At 38.4% G+C, this 27,724-nt stretch overlaps 2 protein-coding genes across 3 annotated transcripts in view; one reads left to right on the forward strand and one right to left on the reverse strand.

Annotated features, from left to right (window-relative positions):
* MAPK8 (mitogen-activated protein kinase 8) overlaps window positions 1–27,724 on the forward strand; it is a 231,195-nt gene that overhangs the window by 108,327 nt on the left and 95,144 nt on the right. The window contains exon 3 of the mRNA XM_071439059.1: window positions 586–743. The gene's annotated coding sequence lies outside the window, so the exon portion shown is untranslated. The remainder of the gene's footprint in view (window positions 1–585; window positions 744–27,724) is intronic.
* Window positions 7,814–27,639, reverse strand: PTPN20 (protein tyrosine phosphatase non-receptor type 20). Of its 2 annotated transcripts, XM_071439055.1 has the most exons (15): window positions 27,435–27,639; window positions 26,247–26,284; window positions 23,649–23,735; window positions 23,177–23,241; window positions 21,580–21,741; window positions 20,574–20,742; window positions 19,243–19,319; window positions 17,890–17,975; window positions 17,230–17,345; window positions 15,170–15,318; window positions 13,380–13,470; window positions 12,511–12,845; window positions 11,070–11,285; window positions 10,737–10,799; window positions 7,814–9,920 (listed from the first exon to the last, which is right to left on the reverse strand). In XM_071439055.1, exons 7-15 carry the CDS (start codon window positions 19,252–19,254, stop codon window positions 9,849–9,851), a joined length of 1,140 nt encoding a protein of 379 aa, XP_071295156.1. In that variant the 5' UTR covers window positions 19,255–19,319; window positions 20,574–20,742; window positions 21,580–21,741; window positions 23,177–23,241; window positions 23,649–23,735; window positions 26,247–26,284; window positions 27,435–27,639; the 3' UTR covers window positions 7,814–9,848. The 2 variants fall into 2 exon arrangements, with proteins under 2 accessions (XP_071295156.1, XP_071295155.1); XM_071439054.1 differs by lacking the exons at window positions 26,247–26,284; window positions 27,435–27,639 and having other exon boundaries at window positions 23,649–23,799.

Below are 27,724 nucleotides of genomic sequence, written 5' to 3' on the forward strand. Positions count from 1 at the left end.
AAACAGTCTCCATTATGTTTAAATTTGCAGAAAGCACATATAGTACCCTAGCTAGAATGTACTGTTGTGGATTTGTTCAGCATCCCACTAGTGAGCAGTTAAATATGTGTGTCCAGAGTTAGGATGAGGCATGGGTCTGGCAGTGGACACAAAATTTCAGTGAAGGGAAAGGTAGTGAAGTTAAAGTTATATTCAGGCTAATTCTGGTAAGGAAAGAGGAAATATAATGCATGAAGTTCAAAATAATTATCCTATTTGATCTGCATGAGTAGGTATGTGAATGGGTTTTCCCTTTTTTTCTGCTCTTTCAAATTCCATAAACACAAGCACTATTGCCTTTCCTCTCATTTTTGCAAGTGCACTTTTTGGATCTAGCTGTGTACAGCATTTCTGCAGCTTCCTTCGCATGATGGAGCAAATAATAACCAGCAAGATTTTCTTCCAGATATGGGAAGAGTATGTCCCCTGAGAAACAGAGCATTCCCTGCTTTTGCCAGAGGTTTTTGTGAGATATTTGATAAAGACAGAAAAGTCTGAATCAATCGGTTATTAACCAACCTCCTTTTCTTCTTCCTCCCTTTTTAGGATTTGTAATGGGAAAGAATGAATTCAGGAGGGAATCAGTAAAATGATGGTCAACGTTTTCAGGAGCAATTATGAAGGCTACACCATAGATCTAGCTGCAACTGAGAGTCCAGAATGTGGATGAGCATTGAAGGATGCTGAAAACCTTAAAGTTACTGGTAAGTTTAAACAATTTCAGCCTGTTACTGCAGCTTATTTATATTTTCATTCTTTGGTAAGAAAGAGTTAAGTTAGAGGACAAAGCAGGGAGGATTTTCAGCCTATCAAGTCCAAAGCAGATGCCCTCTTAGCTACTTAAGAGAAATTGCTTTTAATCTAAGGATTCTGGTTTTGTGCCTTGAGTTGCTCAGACCTCTGCCTCCCTTCACATGCCAGTTCACCTCTGCAGTGATGTGATGCTGTGTAGTATCACTGCTGATTACCTTTTTTAGCAGAACCAGTTGTCCATAGACCTTCATATGTGAGGCTGCTTGCCATTGTATGAGCTCTGTCCCTATTGTTTCTGACAGCATGAGGTGACCTAATTCACTCCAGTGGGTCCATCACACACATTCCCACTGGGAGATTTCCCCCTCTGACAGCCATTGTCAGCACCCATCCTGCCAGGACTCTGCAAGCCCTTGCCTTGTGTTCATGCAAGCACAGAGCTGCACACAGATGGGCCCTTGCTGAAAGCTGGTCTGGTGAGGAGCTGCTTGCACAGGCATAGTGAGCACAGGACACAAACCTACAACTAGCTGGGTAGACCTTAGGCCTTTAACATGGTAGATTATACGGAATCTTTGGAGTCTAGGGTTGGGTGAGACCATTATTTTAACTTCTCTGACCAGCGCTGGAGCTGGATGCTGTCAGTTCTGCTGACAATGAGGAGTTCATGGAAGTATGACACAGTGGTAAGCTGTTAAGTCCATGCACAGAAAGCCTTGTTCAACACTATGCTATTCACATATCATCTTTTGGGTCAGAAAGATTCTCCTGCCCAGATAGGAATGAAGATAATCCACACTTAGAAAGTCCCTACTAGCTGTAGAAGGACACTTGGTTGAATAGTTTTGATTCTGTTCTGTAGAAAGCAGTCACATACATGCACTCACATGCAAACACAGACATTACTGTGTCTTAAGGATTGAACTGATGTCTGCTTTTAGTGTAGATTATTCTGTCATTTGGCAGAAGGTGAGAAAAGAAGGAAAAAAGAACATTACCATAAAAAGTTAAAGAAAGGTGGAAGGTGGAAATTCTCCCTGCTAGCCCCATTTCCTGCATAATTTGTTGGCATCTGTATCCATTATCAGCCTGCTCCCATGGCAGGTAAATGCATCCACACTAATGCAGATGCCCTTCCCAATCTTGCCAGCTTTCTCACATACTGGTACACATAATGTGTGTTTGTGACATGAAGTGAATTTGGAGAGTATGTTCTACCTCTCCCAGAAGTGAAGACAATAGCAATATATAGGCTTGGTGCTCTCAGCTGTTATAGAAGTAACTGGGAGTTAAAAGCAGATCACTCACATCCCAATCAGTGCTCAAAGAACAGCCAGACAGGAAGAGAAGTGCTGGCATTTTGGAGGGAAACTGTGAAGGGAACTGAACACGTGTAAAGCTACAGAGAGGACATAGCTCCTCTATGAGCATATAGACATGGGAATAATGGGCACATTACCCCCATCTGTGCTGTGTAATGATTTTGAGGCCAGTTGGGCTGAAGCTACAGAAAGCAGCAGCTTTGATAACAATACTTTCCTGCCCAAGGCTGTAATCACTTCATCTGGCTACAGACCGTTGATCAGTGAAGTCCTGACCACCTGGAGGTAGCCTAGCTGTAATTTGAATTCCTCAAGGACTTTACAAAAAAATGGAAGTCAAGATGCCCAACCAGAAGTGAGGTGTGTAAACCTTTTGCCCTATAAATGAAACTATTAAGAGGGGACAACTGTTGATAAAGGAAAAGGAAAAAGATATTTTATTCATTAGATATTTTTAACATACTAACTTGATGTTTGTGTTCCCAGTTTAATCTGTGTTCTTCTCAGAACTTCAAGGAAGTAACTGAGTTTCATTAGGTGCTTTGATAGACCTCAAAGGAGTATTATGTAAATCCCTGGAGGACTCTTAGGATAATTGAACCTTTTGGGTCACTGACCAAGTCTAGCAGAGGAGCATAACCCAGCATAACCCAGCAGCTTTTATCCAGGGATCTAAGTGAATGTTGTTGAGAGAAGGAATAGGTGGAGAAATCTCTGTGTCATTGAAAATCTCAGTAGGGGCTGGCATGGAATACTCTGGAAGGAGATGCTCTTGCCTAGAGCAATGTTGCTCTGAAGGAGTTGGGTATTTGTATTGATCTGAGAGGTGTGGTCATTCCAGGCTTTGTGTGGATTTTGTCTATGGGAACAGAGGTCCCAGAGAGTTTTAGGTCTTTTGATCTAAAATTGCTGTCAAGCAAAAGGAAGGATGCTGAGTCCATGCTAAGTGACTCAACTTAGGTGATACTAGCAGAATTTCTAGCTGTCAAAAAACACTTCGTTCCTACTCTGTTCCTATTCCTTTTTCAAATTATACCTGAGCAGAATCCTACTTTTTCCCTTAGTGAAATTTTCCCCTTAACAATTCAGTGCTAATTTCCTAATAATAGAGATAGATATATGCTATGTGTGTCCTAACTCACACACAGGGGTGAAGGGGAATGTGTGGTAACTGAAAAGTGCAAGCATGAAGAATATTTAATGTATTGTATTGTCTTTTACTTGAGTACTCACTCAACTCTTCCCAAGCATTACCTGTGCCTTATGCATCTTCTTTAAGACAGCAAAGCAGTAGACAGAGAAAATGAGGCATGATACTGTTAAGAAACTTTTCTTAAAGTGAATTATAGATGTGATGAAGAGAGGAACCCAGGAATTCTGGAGAAATATGTGTAGTGCTGTTTCAAGTTAAATAAACTAACTTTTTATTTCTTATATCAAGTGAAAGTCAAAATTCCTTGAGAGTAATTCACTTGCTTCATCTTATGATTAAAAAAAGAAGTCAGAAAGCATTGTCTGTGTTCCTGTTGAAGACTTAGCTACAACTTTTGCCCGCTTTAAGTGGATAAAAAGAGTGGAAGTAGCATAGGTTAATGAGAGACCAAGGTTCAGTTCCTGCTTCTGGAACAATGGCAGCTTCCTGATCAGCATGAGAGTGTCATCAGGATGGTTCCTTTAATGACATGGTGCTAAACCTGCAGTAAAATCTGGAGCAGGAAAATAAAGAGGTACGGGGAGTTTGGGATTTTCTTACAAAGGCTCAAATTTGGATCTGTTGTTTCATCCAACATTTCTGAAAGTGTGTGAGCTAAGTTTCTGTCTGCTGTAGGGGTGCTTTTGTATGTGTTACCATCCGTGGCAAGACTGCAGGCCAGGCATGCCTTCTCCTGATGTTGTAGCCCAAGCTCCTGCTTTATCAGCACTTTTAGAAATACAATAACAGCAGTTTCCTTGTGCTCATGGTGGGGATTTGCTTTGTGAATACTTGTGTTGCTATAGCTACATTTCCCTAATGTTCATTATTTCCCATAGTGTCCTTGTCACTTATCCAAAGGTGCTGGCATTAAGCAAACTCACAGCATGTTGTTTCTGCCTTGGGAACTATTGGTAGGTGTGCTGAATGAGCCAAGGGTACTGCAGCTGGTGCCTTGCCTGGAATAAATCTGCTTCAGCCATGAAGGAAGTGGTAATGGAAGTAGTTAGAAGCTTTTTACAGCAGAGCGATGGGAAAGGAAAGCCTACAGTCATTGGCATGTCTTTCCAAGAGTGTCGAACAGGAAGGCGAAGAAGGGATTGTCATCTCTCAAGAGGACAAATGCAGGGAGGGGAGGGAGCACAGGCAACCTCCGTTAATTGCTAGGTTGTGTAATGAGCTGGGGTGCTGGACAGCTACTGTATAGTCTCCATTGTGTCTGTCGCCTGGTTGGGGGTGTACTGCTCTCAGGCATTTTAACTGCTTTTTGGGGTTTTGTTTTTGAATGGTTTAATGAGAAAGCTAAATAGCTGTATAATTCAGAACAGGATTGCAAAAAGTTCACTGTCCCTCAGGCATGAATGTGTAACTGGTGCTGTGCAGAAAAGGCAGTGAATTCTGAATAGCTACCTAACTTCATATGGGAGGACAGTGAACAGTTAAGACTATGTAAAAAAGTAGAGATGATTGCTGGCAGATATTTCAGGCTGACATTGAAGATATGCTCTATACTCTGCATCTTTTCTTAATCTCCCGTATTGTTTCCTCAGGCCTTGATCAGTCCTTAAGTGGTAGTAAAACAGGAGCTATCACTTGTCAATAGGCACCAATAACTCTACCTCCTAATTTCAGTAGGCTGTTGGATGTAGCTGTTGGATGGAATCTTATAATCTCTCTAAAACAGTACTTGCATATTAAGGCCACTGTGATGATTAAGAAATTGCAATTAAGAAATGTCTGCTGTGTAAGGAGAAGCTGAGAGAGTTTGGGCTGTTTAGCATGGGGAAGAGAATGCTCGGGGGATCATATCGATATGTACAAATTCCTTATCAGGAGGGAGTAAAGAGGTAAAGAAGCAGAAATAGATTCCTCTTAGTGGTATCCAAAGACAGAACAAGATGATATGGACACAAACTAAAACCCAGGAAATTTTCTTTAAACATCAGAAAAAAACTTTTTTACTCTGAGGATGGCCAAATAGCAGAATAGGTTGCCTAGAGGTGTCAAGGAGTGTCCATCCTGGAGATACCCAAAACCCACGTGAATAGACTCCTGAGCTCAAGGTGACACTGCTGGGAGTGGGAGGGTTTACATTGGACAGTTCCCAGAGCTTCCTTCCAATCTCAGCTATTCTGAGTTGTGGTTCTGGGATCCAGTGTTAGTTTTTCCATGCTGTTGGGCCTGGAGAAGCATGCATGAAGTATGAGGTTCTATTATTTCTGATGTGCACAAAGTAAGTGATATATTGTCATATATCAGTATGACAATACAGAATACTTTTCTGTTTTCACAAGCTTAATTCTAACCCTACAAAGCTACACCCATGCAAGATTATGTGCAAACCACTCTTCAGGGTTACACATATCTTATAAGTGCTGTGCCTTTCTATCACACACATTACTGGACATTTAAAAGATTCATCTAATAGTGGACTCTAACTCTGTCTGCTTAGCCTGCAAGGGTGAGCTCTCTTTTATGTGTAAAGAGCTCAATTACAATAATATTTAGTCAGCTTTGCAAGCAGTAGGCAGGTGGTCTTCATGTTGAGTCCAGCTTTGTGATTTAAGCTGTGAGAAGTACCATTATCCTTAATGAGTAACTGAGTGTCTTGAAGCTGGAGTTCCTGCTCCTGTGTAATTCCAATAATTAAGACACTGAGATTATGCAAAGTACTATTTATTAATGCTAACACTTTAAAGGAAGAGAGAATAGTATAGATAAACTTACATTCCTTCAGATGTTGGGAACTCTGATTTGTGCTGCAGCAAGCAAGCATCCAGTGTGGGTGCAACACACTGTGAAGACCCTGTCTGTGGAAGGGGTGCCCCATTTTAGTCATTTGAATGATTTTTATTTTTTCCTGAGAAAATAATTCCATTCAGTATTTCTATTATCCAATAGAAAGAATGTTCCTGTGAGGGCTTCTAGCTGCACTTGTAGGTATAGGCAAGAAGTCACAGTGGCATCATTTCAGTTAGCTAGTGGAATCTGCCCACAAGCCCTCTGTTACATTTATCTGGCTGTCTTTACTCTGCAGCTAAGGGACATGGAGTGGGTCTGTGCCCCGGGCAGGAGCGACCGGCCCTGTCGTGGTGGCGATGTGCCCCTAGATGGCAGCGATCGCTGCTCTTTTTCAGGACGGACCCTCTGCAGTTGCTGTATTAGTTCTGACACAGACGGGCCTGTTGCTCAGGGAGGCCTTACCTTCAACTGAAAAGGCAGAAAAAAATTACTGGCTGGTCTCTCTTTCTCATCTAAGAAAATTTAAAGGAAACATGATTATGTTAGGACAAGTCAATTATTTATACCTGACAATGCTCTTGTAGACAGTAACACCCATTTTGTCAGGTGTGGGTATTTTCAGGTATCTTACCCGTTGCAGATGGGGTACTAGAGTACACAGAGACATCAGCATGAAGCAGTTCTGGGTCCATGGAACTCAATGAAAATGTTAATAGAAAAATGTGGACATTTGTTTTCCCCTACACACATGATTTCGTAACCTTACAGCTATGCAGTGGTTGTTCTTGCTGTACTTGCTTTTAAATTGAGATAAAATGGTAGCTAGAAAAAAGCTTAACAGCAGACTCAGTGCTGGTAGAACAGGTACTTCTCCAAAATATGGTTACAAGTTGTGCTGTTCTGTTGGCAGAGCTACTGTCTGAACACAGAGTGTGACTGACAAGGTTTTGTGCTACAGTATGAATCTGAGGACTAGCATATGTTTATTTCTTTGGTGTGCTTGTTATGGTAGGCACTGTCTTCAAAAAACGTGCTCTTTTTGTTCACATTTGCACTGCAGTTTGTCCTGATTGGCAACCCGGTGTTAGAGCACAAAGGGTGATCTCAATACCACTTCTCTGAAGTAAGAAGGGTGACCATTGGCACAGACTGAGGTTCTCTGCCATAACACATCTCTTGCATATTAGTGTGTGCAAATTCCAGTCAGAGCACTTTATGTGCTAAATAATATCTCATCAGAAATCATCCAGAGCAGTATGATCCTCTTGTCTGACTGAGGAAAGATAGCTTTGTGTGTAGGCAAAGAATGAGAGATTTTATCCTCTGTGTTTAGTTCCCAAGTTTTCCAAAACTCTATAAACCTTGGACAAATCACCAACCACTGCCTCACTTACCTATGAATGAAATGAGACAGGAGATTTTCCTTTCTTTTCAGTGTATCCTGACTTGTCAACTAGTGTGAGCTCTGTAAAGAGTGGGTTATCTTTTGTTCCAAATGAATGCATATCAGTGAGCCTGGATCTCCAGGGAGTTGTGCATGAATAAAGAACACAGAGATGGGACACTCAGTTGTGCTGTGTGTGGGGGAAATGCTTATCAGCTGCTGGATGTGGCCATATTCCACTATACATCATCACAAAATCTGCCTTTGGAGGAAGTTTACAGACAAGCCCTCATGAATAAAATATTTTCCCTAGAGCTCGAATTGGTTAATAGTTAGGTATTGCAGCTGCTTTTTTATAAAAAGAAATTGAAGTTAAGCAGATTGTTTTAATAAATCTTTTTAATACCTCTGTAAAACAGGAAAAACTTGTGTCAAACAGCAAGCACATCTGTCAAACAGCTGCAAAGATGATGTACAAATAATGATCTTTGAGGATTGTCTTCTAAGTCCAGAATACTTGTTCTAAGCTGCAGAAAAAAACCACCTTTGCGTAAAATACAGGAATATTTTTACTAGGAAGCTTATTAAATTATTGTGGTACAAAAGATGAATTGTGTATTCATTACAGTGTAATGCATTGATTGCCTAGTACATGTGAAGTAATTAAAGTGAAAGGCCAAATACCAAATGAAGGTAAAAAAGTTATGAGAAAAAAATTGGCTGTTGATATTTGACAAAATTGTATGAACAGACCTTTGTATGCAACATAAAGATAATAAATGCAGAATACATGGAGAGTAATGCTCTGAGGAAGGACCAAATTCAATGAATTTAAGACAAAACATTGAGTTCTTTATATGTTTATATCAATATAAATCCAGGGTTATTCCTGGATTTATTTAGCATTGCTCTGGAACTTTATTAATAAGTTTGAAATTAGCATCTGGCTCACATAATTAATTGCATTTCTATATTGGAGACTGCCTTCAGACTATTGGAGAGCAGAAAGAAAAAATGGGCCTTGTCCTTAATTATAATTGTATTACAGTGGCTTTTTCTAAAAGCCATACTTTAAATTTTTATTTAATACCCCACTCTTTCTGAATTATAAACCTCTAATTTGTAATAGGTAATAAAATAAATAGTTATTTTATTTTCTTGCTTCAGCTGCAGTTTTATACCCAATGCCTCCTAATCTTTTCTCTTTTGCAGAAACCAAGTTTTAAAAATATATACAATTTAGTTAGATTGTTTCAGTTTCCTATGTTTACAAGGAATGCATATCTAATAATATGCATTCCTTGTAAAAATATCTAATAATGCATATATTCTAATGCATATCTAATCACTTCCATATGTCACCTTCTAGATAAGGACTTAGAAGTACAACAAATGGAAAAAAAATACAATCTTACACCTTGAACAGCAGATCTCTGTTCAAATCCACCCACACAAACAGAAACACTTTTTACAAGAAATATAAACTGTACAGAGAGTTCTTTAATTTAAAGATCTGATTCAGCCCCAACTGAAACCAGCAGGACATCCCATATTTCAGATCCTAGGTAAGAATGAGAAGATAGTTAATCAATGTAAAGGATTAGGGAAAGATGAAATGTTTGTGTGTACCACAACGCACACACAGTTGTTTCACTGGGCTTAGTATTGCATTTCTTTTTCTATGGATGTAGAATGAAAATATTGATGCTATCTACACCTGTTCATCTTGCTGGAAAAAATTAATATCCCATCCAATTATTTTTTTATTTTTATTTTTAATATTAGAATGCTCTTCCTTTGAAGAGGACCAGGATTTAAAGGCATCCTATTTTTTATGTCAATTTCTTGATTTAAGATGTCTGGTGATAGTGGTATAAACTCATGGGCTGGAAATGGTTTTACATTGTTCAAGCCACCAAAGGTCACCAAACCGAGTCCTTCCATGCAAAAGCATAACTGGTGGGGTAAACACTGATTTGCAGTCCAGAAGCAAACAGTGCACAACAATAGATGAGGGACAACTAATCTTCCCCTAACACCAACAGAATCCTAGATCTTGATAGTTTGCCCTCTGGATAGTAAAGCTAATTCCAAAGGCTGCTACATCCTTGCTACAGTCCCAACACATATTCCTAACAATGAATATGTTATTACACAGAATGCAAAAATTGTCCATAGCAGTTTGACACATCAGTGTTGCAGTGCTGGCTGGCTGTTTCTTCATACTTTGAGCCAAGAAATAAATGACTTGTGCAGGACACGTTAAGCAAGGTTTTTAAATTACTTTGTAATCTAAAAAAAGCATATAATATAACACTTGTCTGTGCTGGCATGACATCTCTTTAAAGTAGTTGCTGAGCAGTCCCTGGAGTCCAGTGGAATAGCAACAGGAGGAGTCATATTGTAGGAATCATACTCAGTAGGAATCCATTGCTCGCAGGATCTGAAGGACTTCCAGCACAACTTCATAACAGAATAAATACTCATCCTGTGTGTGGAGACACCAGTGTGAAACACCTGCTTACATTCAACATAAATTCTAGACAAAGAAGGATGGACTAGCTGAAGTTACATGTTTAAATGTTATATGTTTAAAATATCCCATCTATGTCATATGGATGCAAAACGTACATATTTCAGAGAATCCTTATTCTTTTTGTTCTGGTAAAAGTACAGGAACTCTGTAGTTTAAGCATGTACTCAACTCTCATGTAGGACAGTGAAGGTTATATATTGCTTAATTTTAGTCCCATGCTCAATCGTTACCCTGAAGAAAAATCTATCAAAGCCTGTGCTAAAATATTTGCCTATAGGAAGAACTTTAGTCTTCTCTTGTTTTTATTCTCGCCAGCTGTTTTCTCTAAGGTGAGTTAGCAGCATCTTTTCTTTTTTCTGTGTGAAAAATCTTTTCAGGAGTGGGTTTAGCTCAGGATAGAAGGGTTTATTTGGTGATGATAACTCATCAATAGCAAGAATTGAACTAAAGGGTATAATTTTGCAGGGTAGGGTTTATAGTAAATCCCTGTTTCTGTGATACTTGCTTTTCTTCTTGCTTTAGAAAAAGAAAGGGGGCTGTGTTGTATTTGTCTTATATTGCTGTTTTACTTTTATTTCACTTAATCAGTAAGGGACAGACTTTCATATTTAAAACTAGACACCCCTTGCCTAGAGGGCTCTTATTTTCCTCAAATGAGAGCACTAAATTGCTATTTTAAGCCCTAGCTTTATCATAGCATATGGACCTGTACCACAGATTGAGGCTTTTTAAAAAACATAATGATCTAGTTGCATATTTAGAACTTACCTTAGTTTGGATCATTCCAAAACGCTGATCTCGCAAATCTCTCACTATCTGCTTGATGTTGAACTGTCAGAAGAGAATTGTTTTTACTTTGGTTGACGTGCAAGTTAGAAAGAAAGATTTAAGCATATTCAGATGGGGAAGCTGTGACAGCTCTTTTAGAAACAGTATATTTGTAGTTACGATCTTTGTTGTTTAAAACAATGAAAGCTGGGTTTATTCCGTTTTGTTTGGGTGAATTCTTAGAGGATTTATTCTGTTCTAAGATGTTCCCACCATGCCACTGACATCCATACCAAGTTTGTAATACTTAACAATGACCTGTTTGATACTTACACATAAATCTTTTTCTATATGGCTGAGAAGAATTTCAACACACAGCAAAACTCCACTTCTTCCAATGCCAGTGCTGCAGTGAGCAATAATAGGTCCTCTCCTGTGAGCTTTTCTCATGTAACAAATAAATTTTACGAGCTGCTCAGCCAGTTTGGAAGTATTGTGGTCTGGCCAAGTGGTAAATTGCAAATGACTTATAATGCGCTTTTCTTCTGTCTGGAAGAGAGAGACCAGAAAGGTTAAGAATTATCAGTCCCAAAACCAATTTTCAAGGAATTCCACTAAAAATTTTCCCACAGCCTCATTCTTAAAATTGTTTATTTACTCTACAGTTCTTTAGCTTTTCATACTTGACTCTATTAATGTTTCTTTAGATTTCAAGAAACGCACTCAGGAACACAGGCCTAGGAAATTTACTTCATGTGACTTTGATGAGACGCTGAAGTTATTCAGTTGCCTTGAAAGAATGTAGTTATGTCATTTATTGGTAATATTAATTAAATTTTCCTGGGTCAACGCTTCTTGTTGCCAGTCCACAAAGCCACGTTAAAATCGGAATGCTAACTACCTGGATTTTTACCATCAGAAGAATTTGAATGTAAATATGGATTTCTGCTGAAGTAGACCTGTGGCTTTCTGTAGTAGTTTGCTACTGATTCAGTACAAACATAGCAAACTTAGCACGTTCATTGAAACAATCACATATGGTGTTCCATCTTGCCATTTTAAGAGTCTTTCAGGAAGACTCCTATCAAATGCTTTGCAATGCTTCACACTCAGTGACATAAGGTGCATTTCCTCAAATTGTTATCTTGATGGAAAAGGCACCAAGTTTAGTCTGGCACAGATGTTTTAATTATGCCACTAAATATGTCCTGCAGAAATTTTTGCAAAGCTTTACTTAATATTGAGGCAAGAATGATGGACGTATACGTGCCCTGTTTTCTGTGTTCTTCCACCTGGATCCTGTATTTGTTAGGTTTCTAAAAGTTGCTGCTAGATTTGTAGTTTCATGTGTGTTTGTGTCTTTTCATGAACAAAAAAAGTATCATTTGTCCTAAATTCTAGGATGAAAGCCGCCTTCTCCCCCTCTTTCCATTCAATCACCATTACCAAATATGAATCCACTCTGGTGGAGATGTGATTTGATGAGAACAGTAAACAATTCTGCAAAACACTGAACAAACCAGTTCTGTGACTATTAGAGGTCTCATTTTTGGAAGTTCTTGTCCAAACGTATGTAATATTATATCCATTGCTTATGCAATGAGCAAGAAGAAAGCACCTCATTAATCTTAATTTCATGCCTGTTATTCAGATTTTTACATCCCCAAAAAATACTAGGCATATATTATAGAAGAAGCAGACAATACTACTTGTATCTACTCACATAAACTGTGTAATCAGTTTCATCATATATGAAAGTATTAAATCAACTTACCTGCTTGTTGATAATTTCTATTTTTCTAATTATGAAGTATTCCAGAGTCTGGTAATTGTGTAGCCTGAGATAGAAATTAGCCAGTTCTTTAGAGTTATAGGGAGATTCAGGCCAGTATCGATGGCATTTGACTTGCCCTAGCTCCACTTCTTTTGTCATCATGGCAATCACATCTGATTCACTCTCCCAGACCATTTGCCAGAAATCAGCCATAGTGGATGGAAGAGGCCCTTGGGTTATAATATAAAAGTGTTCCTCTTCTCCAACATTCATTCTAATGTAGCTTGCATTAATGTAGCCATTCTTTTCCCCCAGAGGAACTCGTGTCTTATCATCTGTACAGAAACAGAAAGATGCTATTTCAGCTGTGGATCTGGAACAAGAGTCCTACCCTCTCCAGCACTCAGGACATAGGAAACCTCAGTCTCTCCAGAAAAGTATCCCTCTGGATTTTAGAACACAGTTGACTAGCAGCACTAATATTAACCAGTGAAAGTAGGAATTCTCACAGATAAATTGTATGGTTCATTGCAGCTTGGTTTCTCCTGAGGTACTTGTGTAACACTGTGAAAAGCCTTCTAAAAAGCTTCCTATAGAATTGTTTGCCAGTGTTCCAACATAGAGTAAGTACCCAGTGCTGCTTCTCATGTATTGCATAGGAATGTTGTCACTGGATATTGGTGTTATAAACGAGAAGAACCTCTAAGAATATACACACTGCATCACTGAATATAGAGATGCTACACATTTTTGCATGTGTTGTCCTGTTGCTGCAGTCTAGGAAGACATCAAGGGTCCAGAAAATTTTTTTGTGTTCCTCTGATGACTTTGTTCACCAAATGTGTATTCTCATTTCTGTGCATACTTACATGGAAGGATATCTCGGTATCTGTTTTTATTCTGGTTTTCTGGTGCTTTGCCAGTTCTGCAGTCATCTATTGGCTTCACATGTTCTAAAGCCTAGATCAAAAAGAAATAGTCAATCTATATTGTTCACATCCTCAACAGACAGCTTTTACAGTGTCAGTGTGAACAAACTTTACTGCTGTATATAACCCAAGGCTGGAAAATAGACTTCTTACAGAAGAGAATCAGTACATCATTCTCTAAACTTCTAGGCAAAAATTCAATTTGCTTTGTATTTTCTCTTCCCTGCACAATATTTCTGCATTTTCAAGTGATATTTCCAACCCTCATCCTCAGATCCCATCATTACAAGTCCCTTTTGTATATTGCTGTATTATAGATGTTTGCAATACTGTGTTGGCCAAATGTCAGCATTTATGATTGATAACACAAGCACTAACTATTGCACTATGAACAGTGCAAAAATGACTCAATACTTTTCAGTGATGGAGTAAGTGATAAATATAGGGAAAGCACCAATGATATTAAGTGCAAATAATACAGTCATTAAGAACTTCACAGCAAATTTTGGGGAATTGAATGAAGGGTAGTCAGAAGCAGGAATGTGCAAGTTCATTTCATTACATTTTTGTGTTACCTCGATGTTTTTGTTATTCTTCTACCTATTTTCTGTGTGTTGCACAATGCTCAATCATCACATTCTGCCACTATATAAGAACTGAAATACATATGACAGTTCTTGAACACTTGCATCAGTTCCTATGGATTTTACTCAGATAAAATATCCACTGCCTTTGGTAACCAGCACTTTACTTATTAGATCTTTACGTTTTCTGTGCAGATGTGGGACTGAGCTCATAGTAAGCTACACCTACATCAGTAATGGAATGTAATGAATGAAAATTAATACATGCCCTTGAGCCTTTAGGGAATGTCAGCAAATCCTACACACTTGAGCCTGTGGGATTTTGTACCCAGAAAGTCAGAGATATAAAGGCAAGTGAAAGAAACTGATAACATTGCAATTACTATGGAAAAGTGGCAGCAATCCATTGCACTGGTAATGAGCATGTCCTTTAAAGGAAAATCTGGTACTATCTTGAAGAATTATGAAATAATCTGTTCTTTGGGAATTTGATGATAACTTCATACTCTGTTTATGTTCTGAAACAAGAGATTTTACAAGCCTTCCTAATTTTACGTTTTTTTCATGATTTATATGCAATCAGATGTAATTATGTGATTTCATTTTCTGTGGAGGTACATTACTTTTTCTTGGTAATTTCATTACAAAGTTCCTGATCATAACAGCATCTTGTTACAATGAGTTCCATGGATAACTGGGGTGTTCCATTGAGTGGAACATTTTCCTTTCAACTGTTTCTACTTCAGTGAATCCTTAGCAGCAGGGATTTCTTGCTTAGGTGCAGCCCCTAGGATAGTTCTTAGGTAGATGTTCAGCAGAGCTGAGGGGGTAATAAGAAGAAGTCACTCTAGGAAAAAGTGATTCCTAATCTACATTGTGAATGTTACATTTTTTATTTCCTTCTACATGGGCAGCATCTTTGAACAGCGAACGTAGTAAGACTGATATGCATGGAAAGAGAGATGCAAACACTGTACTACCACCCAAACAGCAGAGCAGAAACCCCATTTTGGCAGGAATAATTGTCAGAGAAAAAGGATGCAGTAAAGATATACAAACTGAACTCCCATACAGTATGCACTGTATGGAAAGCCACTTTCTTAGCTTTGCTGAACTCTTAACTCTTAAGAAGTGATCAAAGTTTACCATAAACTCCTTTAGCACCTCTTGATTCTCAATCTGCAGCTGAAGTCCTTGAATAAGACCTGTTATGCCAGTCCTTGGATCTACTCCACTCTGTGATGGTTTCAAGTTAATTAACTGAGTCAGTTCATCTCCAGAAGCAAAGGTTCTGTCTATGTATCAACAAAAAAAAAAAAAAAAAAAAAAAGCAAACAAAACCTCAAAACACAATAACAAAAAAGCAAGAAGTTTTTAATTATTATTGTTCATAGTGCAGAATCTTGGCTTTAAAAACTAGGGAGCTGCAGTATGTATATATATTTTGCTGCTTATATTGTGGAAGAGAAATATGAGAAAATGGAAGAAAATATTTTCAACTTATGTTCACAGCAGAAAGAAGAATAAGTCAACATCATGGATACAACCAGCACCACATTTCATGTTATTTGGAAGGAGATCCAACTACTGCAAGTTATTTCCTCACACAGTTTCTAAATACAGTCTGTTCTAAATTAACTATTCTAGCAGAATTGGAGACTTTAATGCTAGTTTATACTGGTATGGGAGACTGGCCACATCTTTACAGAGAATTGTTTTCACATTTCCAACACTTCCATGCCAATTAGTATTGCCACACTCCACTGCTAGGAATAATCACGGCAAATTCTTCCTTCCTAAAGTAAGCAAATATATTTTTCTTCTCATCTTAACTCATACTGCCCTTCAAGAGCAATATATGAACTATCTTTGATGCACCTAAGTCAGGATTCAGTTTTACTACTTTGCTCATTCTGAAATGTGTGTTCTGGTCCAGTACTTGACAGATTAGGAAAAGGGATAAACAGTGCATCTTCAGAAATATCACTACTCTACCGGAGTGATAGAATAACTTTTGTTCCCGTGTTGAGTAAAAGCAGTAGCTTGTTATGTAAAAAATAATGGTTTGAGGCAGAGGAATTATGGAATTTGGGTTTTTTAGTCATAGGCTACTGTCTGCAGAGGATAACATACCAGCTGTCTCAAAGAAAAGCTGATGATGTGTTCCAGGGGTTTGTTGCAGGATGAAGACAAGAAGCAATGTTCTGCTCTCTTCCTGTAAGGTACCATCACTACTCTGAATTAATTTCTGTTACAATAGAGTTGTGCTTGCTATGTTTGTGTCTGGGCTACAACTTGCCCCTTCTTTGCCTGAGCTTTTAAGATATTTTCTGTCTGCATTCCAGTCTCTAACCCTCGAAGAGGCTCCTATTATTGAGTTGAGGGTGCCAGTGAAGGCAGATCCCCACTCCACACAGAGCATACTATTTCCCATACACCTCTTCTTCCAGATCAAGGGGAATTAAAAAAACCCAAACTCTGAGCAGCTAGTAGAGGATAGATTGTTTGTGATTTTCTGTTTGTTGGCCAGCAAAGCTTGGTAGTGTGAGGGAGTTACCTGTGGTTTACTTCTAATGAGAGCCATCAGCAACTCATTGCTTCCACCAGGTGAGAAGAAGCAAGGAGAGAGAGAGAAATCTGAATTTCACAGAATCTCTGAGATACTACAGCATCCTCAATATGATTCTTTCACAAATTATTCTCATTTGGAGCAGAAGGAGCTTAATTTTCATAAAGGAACAATTAGGCAGATTCTTCTTGTAAACTCTTCTGGGTGTCAGAGGGGCTTTGGCACCTGAGTTGTGAAAGTGCTTCAGTACATGCTTAAGCACATCAGTTCTAGAGATTTTAATGAAATTGTCATGGGGGGTGAAATTCAGTGATTCTGGGGAAAAAGTCTTGAGAGACAATTTGACCCTTTGTTCTGCATTTTTAAGTGTTTATTTACTTATTTTGCGAAGTTGTATGGGAACAGTAAGGAAGAGAGGAGAGACCTCATGATGTATGTCTCCTTTGAGAGTTACAAAAGTTTGGATGGCCTATCTATGCATCAGTAGTAAAAACTGGGTCTTGAGTGCTCTGGTCCTTTAGACTGAAAGAGCAAATTCTTAGCTTGTGTACAAGGGACTAGTGTTGTTGTCAATGTAGATATATGGAGATGCTGGGCTATACTGTTGAAGAAACAAGAGAAGTTTTTGCATGATTACTTCTAGGTAGAACAGGAATCCTCTGGGGCATAACATCATCTTCATTGTTCCAGCTGCCTGATTCACACTGTTGATTTTCTTTTCTGCAGCTTTCACATTCTGCACATTTCTGTGACCTGCAAAACAATGTCAGTTGAAGTAGCAGAAGCTTTGATAATCTGAACCATAAAAGATTTTGTGTTTAATCTATTTGTGCTTACTTTTAACTTTATTGAGCAACTATTTACAAGAATTAGTCAGAACTCTGAAGATCATAAGTTCAAGGAGTTGTAGTAGCATTTTATCTGGATTATTGTTTACAAATATAGCTACTGAAAAGAACTATTTTCGGTATGTGATTGTGGTTGGTTTTTTCAGAGGTTAGAACATACTCTGAATAAAAAGCAGCTCAAAAATGACTGGAAGTAAGGTTTCTCACAGCTAGGAACCATTTTCATGTAGGATATTTTTCAATTGTTAGCCGTTACACCTGTAAGCTTCAATTCTCTTGTCTTAGTACTTGTGTGGAAGCTGTTCAGCAGCTCTTCCTCAAGGTGGAGCTGCATTCCAACAGACCCGTGTTCTGTCGCTTTCATACCACACTAGGACAGAGCTGGAAATATACAAATAATTTATCCATACTATTTATTTTAATAGTTTTACTTCATTTGAAAGACTTACCTGTCTGAAACGGTACCGATGAGGTCCTTATAGTCTTGTCCAGCCAGCTGACCTTGCAGAGGAGATTTGTCTGTTCTTTCTGCATCCTGCATGTTTCAAATAAGAAAAAGCTGTGAAAAATCAGTACACAGAAACATCAAGAATGTAGTTACTTTCATCAACACTCTTATTTCTGACAGAAATGTGTCCTTTGCTTAAGAAGGAAAGGGAAAATAAAATAGTTTCCACTTTCAGACAAAAGTGTGTATTGCAGTAACTAGTTGGAGTAAAAAGCCTTATCATTTATAAGTTTCTGAGCAATAGAACAATACAGTCTAGAGACACCTCTACATCTCAGCATGCATGACTGACTTTGAAAGGTTTGTTATATCCTCTCTGATCTGAGAAAGAAAATGCAATCACAGGAATCATGAGTCACATTCTTCATCTCCCAATTCTTGGCAGCAGGAAGCACCAGCATCTGAGATGGAACTGTTGGTAATAATTTCCTTTTTTATCTTAGACACAACAATGCCAATGGTAGGAGCAGGGTGCAGCTGCTCTGCTGAAGAAGCACTCAACTAATAGAGAAGGCAGACCCTTGATGATCCTCCATATGCAATAGAAGCAATGGTACAGGTGGCTGTTTATCCATCCTAAAGAGTAATAACTAGGTCCTGCATTTAAATAATAATGCAGGATATCTGCTATTAGTATATGAAAGTAGCTTCTTCTCAGCTGTAACACTTGATAAACAATTATTTAAATTTTAGTTCAAATTACCATTTTTCTTTTTCTGGTTCAATTACATTACTTGAATCGGGGTTTGGGTTTTTCATTTGTTTTCTGGAGGATAAGAAGACCTAATTTTCTTGCACTTACTAAGGAGTTTTACAGTTTTAAATTTATAAATAATAGATGCTCTGAAATTTAATGTGGAATGTCTTGCAGGACTTACTAAAATTCAAAATCATAGCCATGTTTGAAGAAATTTAGATGCATTTGAATTTTGAATAGTAGGGGAGATAGCTGGATAGAAATCTTTTAATGTACATGGTTTAGAAATACTAAAAGGATGGTAAAATTAATAAATTATTCATTTCAGTATTATAAAGAATCAGAACAAGACTTGCATATGCAGCCTTTCTTCCCTCCACCCTTTTAGCATATGTATTCTACTTATCATATGCTCTTGTCTCAGTGGAATACTGACTCACTCAAATGTCAGCAGCTCCAGTCATGGCAGCACACTTCCCTCACATGAAACATTTTTTCCATTAAGAAGGTGTGGTTCTTGCCCACATTGCAGCAAACTCATGTAAACAAACAGGAGTACATTGCCTGATAACTTCTAAAAACTTCTCTGATTTTTACCTTTTTGCACATTTGATTGGAGCCTTCTTGCTTGAAACTGAAAACAGGCTGAGCTTGCAGGCATTCCCCACCACTTGCTGAATACCAGAAAGCAAACAAAAAAAATCAAATACATGAAAATATTGGTCCATTTCTTCTCTGCTGCTTAGACCAAAGGACTTTGACCTCAGATGGGACACTGAGATACAGTGTCTTAAACTGCATGGAATCTCCCTCTTGTGAATGCCTGGGAGGGTTAATAGAGCACAAATGCCATATGTCACCACCAAAGAAGCCAGCATAATTCAGACTGCCAGAAGATACACTGAAGTAAAGCCCTGTATCAACAGCAGCTATAAAAAACCATGAAACAATTTAAATCTGCTCTCCCTAACCCAGCTCATTCCTTCACAATGCTAAGGGAAAAATACCATAAATTAACTTTGCTGCCAGTACTTCTATAATACCATTGTGTTTTTCAGTTTAAACTTCCCAGAAATTATGTAATTCATTGATGTCATGTAAGAAAAAAATGGCAATGGCAGTGTCCTGACCATGAATACTTGAAACAAAGCCTTCAATAACCAGCAGGCCAGAAGGAGGAATTCTATATCCTTCCCACTTAGGTTTCTCCACATTATAGGAAATGTTTCAGTATTCAAAGAAATAGAAAGTTGAGGACTATAACTATGTAATCTATTGGTAGTTTTATATCCTTGCTTCCATTCCCAGCTTTAATTAGTAATTAATTTTTGAGTATTCAGTAGAGCAGAGCATAGAGCACAAAGTTCTTCCATAGAGTTAGTCATGCCTGTAAGTACTGCCCTTTGCAAGATGGGTGTGCTCTCAAATGAATAACAATAGACCTGGGAGCAGAGGCTTCTGGGTTTGAGCATGAACACCACAGAAGAGAGGGGATCTGTCTGCCAGACAGAACAGGAGGTGTAGTGCTTCTAGAAGATAAGTAGGAGTGATGGGATGTGAAGTTTGTGGGAGAAGTATTTTAGCAACTGAGCCAAAACCAGGCTGTGATTTCATCAATGAGTTGCATAAAATGGGGTAAAATCAGACCAACATTCATGACTTAAAAATTTTAACTGAGTTAAAGCATCTTTGAGGATCTTACAGCTTTGTTCCTAGATTTAAAAAACACACTTGGGCAATCCTTCCCTGTGGTCCTATGTCTTGAGCAGTTTAGCCAGAGCTGCAAATTAGGGTGAAGAACGTGTTTGTACCTACAGCTATGAGACAGGACTGACTGTAAAATTGACTTGTTTCGCTAAGACCAAAGTTGAATTCAGGCAACACATAATCCCACTTCTGTCATATGATGAGTGGATGTGGCTGCTTACCAGGCTCTGCTTTTGTGTTTGGAGTGGAAGCTCTTTTGCTCTGGTTGCCTGAATAAGCCCAGTGCAAAGCCAGGCTTCGACAGACAGTGAGTTGAACAGTGCCTTGTGCCTTGCGCAGCAGATCCGTAACTGTTTGGCGTGGCAGACCAGACACAAAGGTCTCATTCACCTGAAAAATACAATGATGTGTATTTCCAGATTCCTGTAACACAAAGCCCTAGCCCTGGGAAATCTTCATATAACTTCTTTGAACTTCATGTGTCATTATTTTCTCCCATTTGTGGGAGAGAATTCTCATTCTCTCCTAACTCACTTGATCCTTCTCCTCTTTATCTTTACACCATGATTGCCAGCAGGACACCACAGAATTATAGTCTGAGATAGTAAGTGGGCTTTCCCCCATTCTTCATTGAGACGATGAAAGAGAGATGGAAGTAAATGAAAGCCAGAAAATCAAACAATTTTGAAACTCATGGGGGGAGAAGAAAACATAATCTGGTGGAACAAAAAGGATTATTTATATTAAAAGGTGGCAGAGTGGCTAGGATAGTAAGATTTTAAATAAACACTCAAAAGCCCTAATTCCACTGTTTTTTGTTTGTCTTGATAATACCTAACGTGAGAAGTTCTTCCCAGTAGGCTCCTGGTTAGCTGTGACCTGCCTGCCTGGCCATTTACCTCTGGTTTCCCTGAAGTTTGTGTGGAATCCTCACCAGGCACAGTTACAGTCAGGAGTAGGTGCACTTGGCTGCTTGCTCTGTGATTCTGGGTCTGCCTCTGCTGGGGTGTCCAGCTCTGGGGAGGCTCAGTCCCACAGGAGGCTGAACTCCAGGGAAGCCACAGGGGCCCCAGGACAACCCCTCTGACCACCAGGAGCCAAGGGACAGCACCTCCTGTTACTGTGCAAAGCAGCCTCGGATTTCCAACCTGCACCACTTTGTATTGGACAGATGCCCATTATAAAGTAGAGAAAATGTGAGCCAAAGCAATGGAGAGCAAACATTACCTTCAGTAAGATGTCACCAACTTGAAGTCTCCCATCCAGATCTGCACTGCTGTCTGGGCTGATGGCTTTTATTAGGATAGCCCTGCCATTTTTTCCACCTACCAGTGCAAATCCTAGACTTCCATTTTCTGCTTTTTCCAGCTCAATCTTAATAATGAAGTCCTACAATAGACAAGGATGCAGTCAAAAGTGGAATTTATTCAGGGCTGTATTTTGTTTGCATTTTTATTACCCAAGATTGCCATTATTCCCACAGTCCTTACTGTCTGATGTGGATTATGGGATATATCCTACTCTACTCTTGAATAGATCTACAGAGCTTCTAGGAATCAAGATAAGAGCTGCATGTATGTATCAGAATAAAAATAGAACATACTTATTTTCATACTATGTTTAATAATTGCTGCTGGGGAAAATAACCCCTTAAGAGCAAAGAAATGTGTACTTCTGTAATCCTTTTATAATATATCAAATAAATCACCTTAACTGACAAATAAGGCATTCTTACCTCCAGCATGACAGTAATGCAGTACATAGTTTATTCTCTTATTTTTCTATAATTTAGATCTTGATCTTGTAATCCCAACACTCTCATCTCTTTTACTTTAGCACTTCATTTGCTTTTAAAATCAACTGCTTTTTTAGGGTCAAGTACTATGTCAGAAATAGCAGCAAGCTAGAAATGTTTATGACTTGCAGCATGACTAGTTCCAATGCCACAAATATCAGCCTTGTAAATTATTTTTGCAGGTTGAACAGATAAACCATCATGGATTAAATCATGCAGAAGAAGCAGTAATAGTGATGACATAACCAAAAATGAGAAAATTCTTCCAATTTTTTTGCCAGGTTGGAGGTCTAATTTTAACAAGAAACAGCTTTTTTAAAAAAAAAAAAAAAAAAAACCAAAATCAAGAGAAAAATATTTAATCTATTCACATGAAATATCAGTCCCAATTTGGATAATTTCAATTAAAGTTACTTTCCATGTCTTTGCACCAACAGAAGTGATGTTGGTGCTTGTAAGAACTTCCAAGCATTGTATGCTGAGCATGGAAATAACAACATTCATGGAAATAAACAACATTCCTGTGTATTCAGGAATTCATAATAAATAATAAATAACTTTAAAAGTGCATTACTCTTGCCAAATTCAAACCATATTGGTCTATATCAGTGCTGCATAATACTGCAAAGATTGGGCTAATTTTACACTATTTTCAAATGTCTATCTGAAAATTGAAGAATGAAACATATTAATCTCAGTTTTCAAAGACTGTTGTGGAAAATGTTTCACAATTGCCCATATTTTCCCCAGAATCCCATGCTGTGACATTCTGTGTCTTTTTCCTGTGCTACTTTCTTTCAAAGCATTGAAAGACAGCGACAGAAGAGTCTGTCCCCAGGAAGTGCCCAGTGCATTCTACTCTGTGAATGCTGAATACAATGCAACACTTACAGGACACTCTCCAAGTGCATTATATTCACGTTTTCAAAGAGAGGAAGAAAATGCTTTAAATACTGCTATTGAAAAAACCTCTCTCCATATAGCTCACTTCACTTGATGAACCGCCTCACACCTCAGAGTGTCACTTACTTTACATTCTGGAGAATCAGGAGTGTTCTGCTGAGCATTACAGTTTGTTTCCTCCAAATGTTTCTCTGTGAAAAAGCAACAACAATTTTTAGATAGTTGTCCTGGTAAAATACTCTACAGTATAACACTCAAAATCTCATTCAGAGACATAATAAAACATGTTATATTTTATATGTGAAATACAAAATAAATTGCTCAGATTTATGTGGCCTAAAACTCCTGAAATGTGAATCACTGTGACCTTTTTACCTCCCTGTGAGCAGGTTCCAAAATGAGCTTTAAGAGCTGCATGCTACAGAGACACCAGATGGAGAGCAGTAATGTATAAATGTTCTCTGAAACTTTGAGGGTGGCAGGATTTTTTATGAAGAGTTAATCTTTCCCAGGTGATGCCATTATCACCTATAAACTTACTTTTCTTTCAAAGAACAGAATTTTACTAACCCTAATTGGAAAATGCAAAGTTTCTTACCATGTTGATGCAGCAGATGCTGTTCCTGGGAGTTCAGGTTTTCATTTGACAAAGAAATATTGGCTTTCTCTGTTTCAGCTGGTGACCCTAAAAACAAACACATATGTTTGCTCTGACAGGCCTCCTGCTAAACTTCATGTACACATGGAATGTAAACTCTGTGCTTAGGTTATTAAACAAAGCATCAATATCCAATATTGATGCTTTATGAAGCAGTGTGAGACCACTGCATGATTAAGTTTGCCAATTTGCACAGAGATATAAACATTTCAGTCATGAATTGCAGAGCTACTGCATCTTAGCCATTGTTATTTTAAAAATTGTAACAACAATCAGAGACCAGACTGAGTCACTCTAGACATGTGGCAATGATCAGGCAGATGAAGGAACACTCCCACCTCTATCAGCCCCCCCAGTTTTGTGGTTTTGCTTTATCATATTCTGATCTTAGCTGTCTTCCACAAAGTACTCTTAATGTGTGAATTATTGAAAATAATTAATGTCCTGTAGTTTGAAAAAAAGCTACCTTTATCAATTGCAATTTTAGTATGCATTCTTGTAACTAAGCCTATAAAAATGAAGGCTTGCTTTCTTAATAACAAATTATTACAGATTTATCAATAAATCTATGAGTGATGATAGCAAATGGAACATCAAATACAAAATTAGTATAGGTTTTTTAAAGTGCTTATAAAAGTGCAGAATCATGGAATCATAGAGCAGTTTGGATTTAAAGGGACCTTAAAGATCATCTGGTTCCCACCCTCTGCCATGAGCAGGGACACCTTTCATTAGACCAGGTTGCTCAAAGCCCCATCCAGTCTGGACCTGAAGATTTTCCAGGATGAGGTGTCCACAACTTCTCTGGGCAACCTGATCCAGTGTCACACCACTGTCACAGTAAAGAATTTCTCCCTAATTTTCTCCCTAATCTAAACCTGCCCTCTTTCAGTTTGATGCCATTCCCCCTTGTCTTATCACTACATGCCTTTGTCAGAAGTCTCTCTGCAGTATCCCTTTAGGAACTGGAAGGAGCTGTAAGGTCTCCCCAGCACCATCTCTTGTCCTGGCTGAATAACTCCAACTCTCCCAGCCTGTCTTCACAGGAGAGCTGTGCTCAGGTGCTCCAGCCCTCTGACCATCTTCATGGCCTCCCCTTTAAATTGCTCCAACAGGTCCATGTGCTTCTTATGCTGGGGACTGCAGAGCTGCATGCAGGACTCCAGGTGGGGTCTCACAGAGTAGTGGGGCAGAATCCCCTCACTCAACCTGATGGCCACACTGCTCTTGGTGCAGCCAAGGATATGATTTCTGGGCTGTGATTGCACATTGCTCAGTCATATTTAGCTTTTCATCAACCAACACCCTCAAGTCCTTCTCAGGGCTGCTCTCAATCCATTCTCTGCCCAGCCTGTGTTTATGCTTGGGATTGCTCTGAACCATGTGCAGGACCTTACACATCTTGTTTTATAGGAGAGGCAGGTAACTGTGCCAGTACAGCATTCATAACTCTGTCAGAGGTGGACCAGGTCTCATTACCTATTTGAAGGTGTCTTGAGAAATCTTGGAATCTGCAAAGCTCACACAAGGCTGTGTAAGCAAAGTCCTACCAGGCTACACCTTTGCTGTGCTTTAGTTCTATCGTATTAACTGAGAGTACACATAACTTTATCCATATCTTGTAGAAAATTGCTTCAGTTTATAGAAACAGACACATGGCTACATGTCTAAGGAAATCTGTCACTAACTTGACTTGGAATAAGTTCTTCAGGTAACCATATGCCAGTATTCAGATGAGTGTAGGCATGTGAATAATTGTGGTCCAGAGTTACTTTTTGAAGTCATGTTTGCATGATTTAAAAAAAAACTGAAAAAACAATTGAGATATCCAGTCAGGTAAATGAAACTGGGGTTAGGTCTGACTTAATGCTGCAGCCAAATGTGCATTTGAAAGTATTACTTGCATAACTAACACCCTTTGTATGTGCTGACCTAGATGTGATACCTCTCCTTCCACCTGAGGGTGCAGGTGCAGCCTGTGCTCGCTCAGACTCCTTAGGCTGCTGGAGCAATTCTGGTCAAATCTTTGTGGTGCAGATGATGGCTGAACTTTAGTATCAGTTAGAGTATCAAATATATGCCCTTATAGGAATGCTTTTATATTAACTAACAGATATTAGTGCTGCCTGCTGATTTTAAATTCTTCATTAATAACAGTTTAAAAAGGTGGTCTAGATTATGAAGTAGGGGCTCATATTAAATAGTGGCTCAAGAAGTGCTGGAAAACTTCTTATAGAATAGTTTCAGTCAAAACAGATGTTGAAATATGACCACATAAAATTCCTATTTAATAACAAATTAAAAAAAAAGAAACTGAATATGTAATAAGTTACTTTTTTACAGAGAACTATACATTTTATTTCTCTCTTTAAACAGCTACCAAATTTTCTTCAGACTCTTAAAATGGCCATAACAGAAATACTGAATGGCGAGTTACAATTTGTTAATAAGTTTTAAATGCAATGAATCAATACCTTATGCTTTTCTTCAAAATCAGCAAGTTTTGAACTAAAATCCAAAAACATTAGCCTTACTTACTATTTTCCTGCTCTATAGGAACCACTGGATTGCCATTTCTGGGGGCAGAAAAAGTGAAATATGTGAGCCATTAAGCTGCATGCTTTGTAAAGCACATATGAAAATTATTTTTAGAAATTCAGTTGTCTAAATAGTAGTTGTCCTTCTATAATTTTGTTAGTGGTACTTTTCTAAAGAGAATTGATATCAGTATATGAAAATATTTGACTGTAGGGAAACATTTTATTGAAATGTGTTGGGGAAAAAATAAGCATGTTAAATACAGAGCTGCTTTTTGGTCCATTTTGAATTCAGCTTTGGTTACCCCCTGTATAAAGTGGGAATGCTCTTTTGTAAGTTCTTTTATCCTATTTCTGTTTAGCTCCTTAGTTTGTAAATTCTGACAATCAGGAGATGCTGCTACTAACTTGTTGTACAGCAAGATGTATAATGAGGCAGCAGTTTCTTCTTCTGTTAGATAAGCACAAGTTAATAAAAGAGTAATAGAAGTTTGAACTATGTTAAGATAGCTGTGACAGCCATTCTGTCACAGGCTCTGGTTACATAACTCAGTTACTCACATGCTTTGAGTTAATATTTTACTGTTCCTCTGAGATCTTTGGAAGCTATTTCTGCATCAGTCCAGGACCTGAGCTGGTGTGATATCAGACTGTGGAACACAATGAATCAAAAGTGCAGCCATGAACTGCTGAGAAAAATCCTTTACAGCCAATTATTGTTCAGGTCTGGAAAGACTTTCTGGTCATGCTGCAGGTTAAATGCTGCATTTTAGTACATTTCTAAAATGTTTTGGCTGTTGGAATTATCTCAAAATTTCTGATCAGAAATAGTTTCTTCCTTGTAGGTGTGAATCTGGGATTATAAAGGGAAAGTTCACACTAGTGATGGAAACACAAAGATTTTCCCTAGAGAACAAAACATATGAAAATGGTGCTCAGCCTCAGTTAAAGGCTTCACATTTGGTTTTGGATGATGAAATTCGAAGAGTTCTCATTTGTCTGATATGAGTCTACTTGTACTTGCTATGTTAGTTTTAATTACAAAGAGTTAAGATGTCTTACGAATGTTACTTACTTGCAACATTCAGACCTTTGAGATAAAGCATTTTTTGGTTTTGTGTGGTCTGACTTGTTGATGTAAAATTTAGAAACCTGCTTCAGCATTAGGATGAAGTATGCTCAGATTTACCTTGTGGCTTTGATTTGAACATTCTGGGTGGCAGCTTCACACACTCTCACTGCATCATCCAGGCTAATGCCCTCAGTGCACAGTCCACAGATGTAAACAATCTGATCTCGTGGCTGCAAACTGCCTTCCACACTGGCAGGAGAGCCAGGCACTATGTCTAGCACATAAATACCTTGTAACTTGCTTCCAGCTCCTCCTGTCAGCTTCAAGCCTAGAATAATGCAGAGAAAGCATCTTTTGTGGCAGAGTGTTTTGAATTTCACTGTCAGTGACTGAAAGTGGAATAAATG

This window comes from Agelaius tricolor, unplaced genomic scaffold, assembly GCF_023055355.1.
Source record: "Agelaius tricolor isolate 1412-34295 unplaced genomic scaffold, bAgeTri1.0.p SCAF_13, whole genome shotgun sequence".
Lineage (NCBI taxonomy): Eukaryota > Metazoa > Chordata > Aves > Passeriformes > Icteridae > Agelaius > Agelaius tricolor.